Source organism: Pteropus vampyrus, unplaced genomic scaffold (assembly GCF_000151845.1).
Source record: "Pteropus vampyrus isolate Shadow unplaced genomic scaffold, Pvam_2.0 Scaffold51, whole genome shotgun sequence".
NCBI lineage: Eukaryota > Metazoa > Chordata > Mammalia > Chiroptera > Pteropodidae > Pteropus > Pteropus vampyrus.
Window position 1 is genome coordinate 284,499 of NW_011888832.1, and position 7,741 is coordinate 292,239.

The window sequence follows — 7,741 nt, forward strand, 5'->3', positions numbered from 1 at the left end:
AAAAGCTCTCACAGTGCAGTTGGGGATGGGATGGAGAGTAGAAGAGGTACCTGCTCCAGGTAGGGAGGACAGGAGAGGCCAAGGCCTGAGAATGAGAAGAATCAACTCTGCAAAATACCTCAAAAGAGTGTACCAGGCAGAGGGAGCCACATGTGCAATGGCCCTGGGGTGGATAGGAACTTGGTATATTTGAGGACTGGAAAGGGGACCACTGTGCCTGGAGCACAGTGAACTAAGGACTTTGTAAGATCCTAGGATGGGGACATGATTGGATTTATCTTTTTTAGCAGCTCATTCCAGACTACCTTTATGGAAAATGGGTTAATGGGAGGCCAAGCGTAGAATGGGAGGCTACATGGTAATGAGGTAGGAAGCGAGAGATGTTGGGAGCGACACAAGAGGTCAGGTTCAGGGTCAGTTCTGGATACCCGGTGGCCCATTTGGGCATAAGCTCCTTGCTGAGCGCTCCTGCACCAGCACCCACCCCTCGGAGCTGGTTCTGGGATATAGCCGCGTGGTCCTCGCATAACTGGGCTGGGCTGTGTCCTGCAGCTCAGCATCCTGAAGGAGGCCCACCAGGACGAGCTGGGCCGCATGTCTGAAGACCTGGAGGACGAGCTGGGTGCACGGTCCAGCATGGACAGGAAGATGGCTGAACTGAGGGGTGAGGTGAGGCCGCTGACGGGACCCAGGAGGGCCTGAGGCTTGGGGGCAAAGGGCCCTGCCTCTGTCAGCTGATCCCTTGAAAGAAGGCAGGAACCAGGCCTGTGCTCTGAGGGGGAACCAGCCACGCCACAGGGGGTACCCCAATCTGTAGAGGACAGCCTCTCTCCCACACCAAGACCAAAACACCCTCACATCCTGCGTGCCAAGAAAGAAGCCCAGGTTAATTATAGCCGCTGCAGCTGGACCTGCTTCCTGGAGCCAAATATGGCTGGAGGAGGAGGTGGGGTGGGAGGAGGATCGAGCTCGGGGCCTTCAGTACCATCCTTCCCTTGATGCCCTCACCCTGTCCTGCCCTGTTGCAGATGGAGCGGCTGCAGGCAGAGAACGCTGCTGAGTGGGGGCGCCGTGAGCGGCTGGAGACCGAGAAGCTAGGCCTGGAGCGGGAGAACAAGAAGCTGCGGGTGCAGGTCGGGGACCTGGAGGAGGCCTTGGCCCGGCGGCGGCGGCAGACAGCCAGCGCACTGGACTGTGACCTGCGGGCCAGCCAGGCCGCGCTCTTCGAGAAGAACAAGGTGGGGCAGTGGGTGGTGCGGCCAGGGCTGGGGCAGCTCCACCTCCCAATCTAACAAGGACAGAGCGCCTACTGTGTGTCCACCTCCAGCCCACAGGGGCCCAGAGACCCGTGAAGTAACAACTAAGGACAGAGGTGATGATCACCTTAGAAGCTGCTCTTCCTGAACACCCACTGTGGGCCAGGCTCAGTAAAAATAGCTGCATTTATTGAACACCTACTATGTGCTAGGCCTTGTAGTAATTATAGTAGCTGCTTTTGTTGAACACCTACTGTGGGCCAGGCCCTGTGCCAATGCTTTTTTGTCCAATATCGCTTAATCCTCTCAACCACCTTTTTATTTATCCAACAAATATTTATCGAGCACCAGTTCTGCTCTATAGGCCTTGTTCTGGGTGCTGGGGACACAGCAATGAATAGACAGGATGATGTGGCCAGCCCTCCTGGAGCCGATGGCTTGGGGATGCAGACATTGCTCTCTCCCTCACACACTCACACTGACCCACAGCTCCATGGCTGCCAGCGGGAAGAGGGAACCACAGGGGACCTGGTTTAGGCCCAGTGTCCTGGGAAGGCTGCCCTGAGGCAGTGACGTCTGAGCAGAGGTCTCAAGAAAAAGCAGACACTAGCTGGTAGCAGACCGATGAGGAGAAAGGATTCGGAAAGAACGTGAATAAAGTTCCCATGGTGAGAGGGACATGGAGCTCTGGAGGAAGAAGTCGGCCAGCGTGGCTGGAGGGGCGTGTGCAAGGGGGACGTGGGAGGAGGCCACCTCGGCAGGGAGCAGGTTGCGGTTCCGAGCGCCCACTGGCTGTGTGGGGAAGGCGATGGGGAGACCTCAGCTATTTCCTGGGGCAGCAGGTGGTGACGGAGGCCTGGACTGAGGTCGGTTCAGATGGAACGAAGAGGACGAATTCAAGAGACCTTTAAGCAGCGCGTGGGCCCGTCTGACAGATGTGAAAACCGAGGCTCCGAAATCACAGAGCTCGGACTGGGCGTCTCCTCCCCTGGCTGCTCAGCCTCCTCCCAGTCACTGTGGCTTCTGATCTCAGTTTAGCTCATCCCCAGACCCAGGCCTTCAAAACCACTTATACACCGAAGCCTCCAGACCTCATCCCTCCCCCAGAAAACCTGACTCAGCTCCAGTAGCCTGCTGGACATCTCCATGTCATTTCCAGTAGGCACCTCAAAGTTGCTGGTCCAGAATGGAGTCGCTGATTCCACCCACCCAGGCCTCTCCTCATTGCCCCCTGAGCCTTTTCACCTCATTCGAATGGCTCTTGTCTCCCGCTGCTCAGCCAGACCTCGAGTGCTGGTGTTTCAGACAGCAGTTGGCAAGAGCTTCTGGGGAAGAAGGGACACCAGCACCCGCTAGGACTGCCTGACACCTTGGGACTCCCTAGCATGGCGCCCCGTGATACTGAGACCTCCCCCGATCTCTGCTCCTCTGCAGGAGCTGGCAGACCTGAAGCATGTGCATGGCAAGCTGAAGAAACAGTTCCAGGAGAAGGTGGCAGAGTTGGCACACGCCAACCGGCGGGTGGAGCAGCATGAGGCAGAGGTGAAGAAGCTGCGGCTGCGGGTGGAGGAGCTCAAGAAGGAGCTGGCCCAGGCCGAGGATGAGGTGAGCACCCACTGGGACCCAAAGGGCAGCCTTTGGACCCCGGCTGGTGTAGGAGGGGGCTGTGGGGCCTTCCCGTGTTGGTCCCTGGTGGGTTCCCAGCGCCTGAGTCTCAGGAGGTGCCCAGGGTAGAGTGGTAGGCGGGCGGGCAATGGATGGATGGTAGGTAGGTGTGTGGGTAGGAAGGTAGGAAGAAAAATGGACAGATGAGATAGACGGATGGTGAATAGATTCATGGATGGACGGGCGGGTGGATACGTAGGTGGTTAAATGGAGGGACAAGGATAACTCCATGGATGGATGAACAGATGGATGAGGGAATCAATGGACAGACGGCTGGGAGAGGGAGAGAGGGAAGGAGGGAGGGAGGATGAACGGATGCGATGTCACTACAGGCATATGATAGCTGGGTGGGTGGGGGGATGGATGAGTATAGGGATATATGGAAAGGTGGATGACTGAGCAGACAGTGGAAATATGGGTAGACAGCAGCCGCATCACTGGGTAGAAGAACAGATGGACGGGGAAGAAGGTCAGAAGGATGGGTAGATGGGAAGGTAGGTGTGTCTGGGAGAGCGGAAGGACACGTGGACAGACAGGTTAATGAATGGCGAGCGGGGAAGTGGGTATCTCATGGGCAGACGGATATTTCCGTGGGTGAATGGTCAGATGGACAGATTGATAGGGATAAACGGGGATGTGGGTTGATGGATAGATCAGTAGCTTGTGGCATTGGAGGACAGGGAGATTTAGACAGAGGGGCAACGGACATGGGGAGGAGCTAAGGGATACTTCCCTGGAGGAGCTGGGTCTTGCTCCAGGCCACAGAGGAGACAGACTGTTCTCTGGGGAGGACATTCCCACAGAGGAGTGGTGGGAGTGGCTGGCCCTAGGTAGATGGCAGGCCATGCTGGCCCAGCCCAACGTGACCCCCATGCTGTTGGCCCTGCTCACCCCCCAGCTGGACGAGGCCCACAACCAGGCACGTAAGCTGCAGCGGTCGCTGGACGAGCAGACGGAGCAGAGTGAGAACCTGCAGGTGCAGCTGGAGCATCTGCAGTCCAGGTGGGCCCCAGTGCGCACCCAGGTGGGGGGACCGGGGTTCCAGCGGGGAGAGAATTCCTGGCCAGGGCACAGAGACAGGGCAGAGAGACTTCCAGCCCCCGGCCTTGGCAGGGTTGGAGCCCAGGCTAGAGGGGAAGACAGAAAAGGAAGAGGGCCGGCCGCCCTGCGGCCAGAATCCTGTCCCTCTGAGCAGGAAGGGCCAGGTCCAGGAAGCCAGGGAAGGGGAGTGCAGGAAACGAGACCAGCTGGGAACCTGGAATTGTCTCCTGTGGCCAGAGAGCAGGAAGGGTGGCCAGAGAGGTCAGGGCCAAGGTGGGGGCAACGGGGAGGTCCCCCCGGGCCTGGGGAGCCATGATAAGAAGAATAAGCAGCCTCCAGGATCCCTGGGCTGGGGTGATCCCAGGCCAGCTGGGATCGCAGGACTTGGAGGATCCCTGGCCCCAGCGGCAGGCCACACCCCTCAGCTGCACTCAGAACCCATCAGCCTCGGTAAGAGAGGACCTCAGGGACCCAGGGGGACCCACCAGCACACTCTGCATCTCTCCCCTGCCTCCCCCATCCCAACACCCTGTGAACTGCACGTTCTCCCTGACTCCCCTTAGGGCCGTGAGATGTCAGAGAACATCAAATCCAATTCCCTCCCCATTTCGCAAGCCCCCCACCTGAGGGGGCATCAGCACCTGCTCACTCTTCCTGGGCCAGGCCCTTACTCGCACCCTCTTATTTCACAGAACAGAGGGAGCCTGGGCTCTGCAGCCAGACGGCCTACGTGGTGGGAATCCTGGCTCTGTGCTTTGTAGCTGTGTGGTCTTGGGCCACTTGCTTACCCTCTCTGTGTCAGAGTTTCCTCATCTATAAAATAGGGATGATAACAGTTCTTATCTCTTGGTGGTTGTGAGAATTAATTGAGCAGATACATGTTTACAGAAGTACCTGGCACATTATAAACGCTGAATAACTGAGCTGCTGCCGCCGCTGCCGTTGCACCTCCCCCTGGGTGTGTGGGGGGCGCTTATATTTGGGTCAGATATTGTGCTGTAAGACCAATCAGCGCTCCCATGAGAGGAGGGAAGGGAAAGATATTTTTTTCTGGGGGGGCTGGCAGATGAAACTAAGGCACAAGAGGCTAAGTCCTTCCATGGCCGCACAGCTGGTGGGTGGTCGGGCCAGATCGTTCCTCCTCCCAGCCATCTGCCATCCGAGCCCTTATTTACTAAGCACGTACTATGCGCTGCTGTGTGCTGAGTTTCTGTGAGGTGTACAGGCTATGGCTTCACCTAAAGCCCTGTGACATGGCCAGCCGAGCCTCAGTATCCTCATCTCCCTGGCAGTGTCGTGCAAAGGCCCAGGCATGAGTCTAAGTCAGGCTATGTCTGGCCAACTCTACCCACTCTGCCTCACCCTACACACACACCCCATAAAAGGCCACCTAGCCCCAGGGCTTCCTGGCCATCGCAGCCACATTCTTCCGTAGCCATAAACTCCCGAAATGGAGGGGCGGGCTCTGCCCAGCCTCGTAGGAGAGGGCGCAGCCGGCCAGGACCTCTGCTTCGTTTTCTTCTCCAACTTTTTGTGCTTTAATGTTCCGGGGACAGCGCACTAAATCACAGCACAGTAATGGAGGCTCCCGCCCGCGCCCCTCCCTGCCATGTTAATAATTCATGCTTTCCAGTAAGATGCCGCCAAGCGCCGCTCTGCTGGGGGATGGGCAGGCATCGCCTTGGCTCTTCTCAGGGTGCAAGTTCGCCCTGTACATTTAGGAACTTTAATGGGGGGAGGGAGTAGCACATAGCATTTTCTCACTGATACTGGGGATGTAGGGGACTCAGGCCCTCCCACCCCAAACTCTCTCCCCGTAGTCTTTGGAGCCTGGCTTGGGTTCGAATCCCAGCAGCTGCTCACCTTTCCAAGCCCCTGGCCCACTCTCGCCCATCCAGAGCCCCCCACTACAGTTCAGGCCCAGCCCCACCCCCTACTGTCCGTGGGACGTCGAGCAAATTACTCGGCTGCTTTGTGCTTTGGTTTCCTTGTCAGTTAAATGGGGGTGACAGTAGCACCTCCGTCATTTCAGAGGCTTCTGGGAGGATGATGTATGATGAGGTGATGTATGTAAAAGGCCCCACCCAGTGCCCGGCAGTGGGGACGTCCCTGGAAGGCTTCGCTGCTGTCAGCACCAGCTGATTAGACTCTGGCCCTGACCCTGGCGTCACCCCACCCCACAGGCTCCGCAGGCAGCAGCAGAACGCCCCCCTCTTCGGGAAGATCCGCAGCGCTCGCTTTGGCACTGAGGAGGCTGGGGATGGAGCCAGCGACCTGGATGAGGACGAAGACCTGCAGATACAGGTGGCCTAGAGCCCCCAGGGCTGGCAGGACTGGCCCTCAGCCACAGGCCCCCTGCATGCCCAGGCTGACCAGCCAGATGAACTGATGCAGGTGCCTGTGCTCACTCTGGGAGTGACCTGGCTCCTTGCCATGGACAATTTCTTTCTTTCCCAGGGTGGGTGTCGATGGTCCCCCACCACCCCCCCCCAACACTCTGTGGAAGGGAAGCCACGGCCTATGTTTTATATATATATATATATTTTTATATATGCCCATGAACTTTGCACCCGTTTGGTTTTATAAACATAAGACGACTCCAAGGCCTGGTCCAGGGGCCCCCACCCCCCCAGGACCTTCATGCAGAAGGAAGAAGACATCACGAGGAGGCTATTGGAGCCCCGGCCCAGGCTGCCTCTGAGCCCTGGGGGCTGGGCAGGAGCTGTTCACAGTATAGTGTAATAAACCCCATTTTTTGTAATCCGCGGCGTTGAGGTCCTCAGCGTGCAGTTCTGAGAGCGGCAGATCTGGGTGAGTGGCGTGGGAACCAGCATCAGCCTCTACCTGGCACCAAACCCGAGTCATAAATATCAGGTGACTTCATAAATGAACGAATGGTGAGAAAGAATGAATACGTGGACACCTGGGCTGCCGAATGGTCTGGAATCTAGCCCCTGGGAGGGGGAAGGAGGAATGTGCTGCATGTCTCATCTGGAGAAGGGGAGACTTCAGATCTGGCAGCGGATGGATGGGTTCCGATCTCAGCTCTGTCCCTTACTGACTACGCAACTCTGGGGAAGTTACTGGCCCTCCCCGAGCCTCAGTTTCTCCATCTGTAAACTAGATGTCTCACGGAGCCATCCTGAGAATTAGATGAGTCCATCTGGACTCAGTGAAGGTTAGTTATTACCGAAATACTTGAAGGTATGCCCAGGAGAGGAGGGATTGGCCAGCTGGGTTCTGCCACAGGGGTGAAGTTCAGGCAACTAGTACATTACCCAGAGAGAGGTAGGTGTAAGCACAGTAAATAAATCCTTTTATCTTTCCTCTAGCTCTGCTCTTGGTAGTGAAGTAACAGGTAATTTTGATTTTATTTTTGATACTTAATCTCTAAGTCTTCTATAACCAGCAGGTTTATATTAAATCCGATAGAAATGGTTATTAAAAACACAGTAGCATACATTTTTGAATCTTTGCAAGTCAAGGTAGCATTCAAGACTCCTTAGGGCCCTAGACGAGACCCTTTAGATGAACTAACTCCCAGCACCAGGGCTTGCTTTCTGCAGGAGGGGGGCACTGAATTGTGCTAGTGTGTGTAAGGTGGTGAGTTCCCTGTGTTCGGAGGTGTGCAAGCAGGGGCTGGCACCAAAGAAGAGTTAAATTTAGTTAATAAAGGGGTTCCCTGCCAGGGGTGGGTTGCAGCATTCAAGGACTTTCTTATTGTGGCCCTCTCTGAGGGACCCCCGAAGCCACAGTGCTGGAAAGCCAGGGGGTGCCAT

At 56.6% G+C, this 7,741-nt stretch overlaps 1 protein-coding gene across 2 annotated transcripts in view; it reads left to right on the top strand.

Annotated features, from left to right (window-relative positions):
* The window catches only part of CCDC102A (coiled-coil domain containing 102A), a 13,111-nt gene extending 5,687 nt beyond the window's left edge, over positions 1 to 7,424 (top strand). Inside the window, exons 3-7 of one of the 2 annotated variants that reach the window (XM_023530621.1) lie at positions 553 to 669; positions 1,029 to 1,238; positions 2,691 to 2,861; positions 3,820 to 3,923; positions 6,146 to 7,424. In XM_023530621.1, coding sequence (XP_023386389.1) covers positions 553 to 669; positions 1,029 to 1,238; positions 2,691 to 2,861; positions 3,820 to 3,923; positions 6,146 to 6,275 — 732 coding nt within the window. In that variant the 3' untranslated portion in view covers positions 6,276 to 7,424. The remainder of the gene's footprint in view (positions 1 to 552; positions 670 to 1,028; positions 1,239 to 2,690; positions 2,862 to 3,819; positions 3,924 to 6,145) is intronic. The other variant, XM_023530622.1, reaches the window with a different exon arrangement.
* The last annotated feature ends 317 nt before the right edge of the window (positions 7,425 to 7,741 follow it).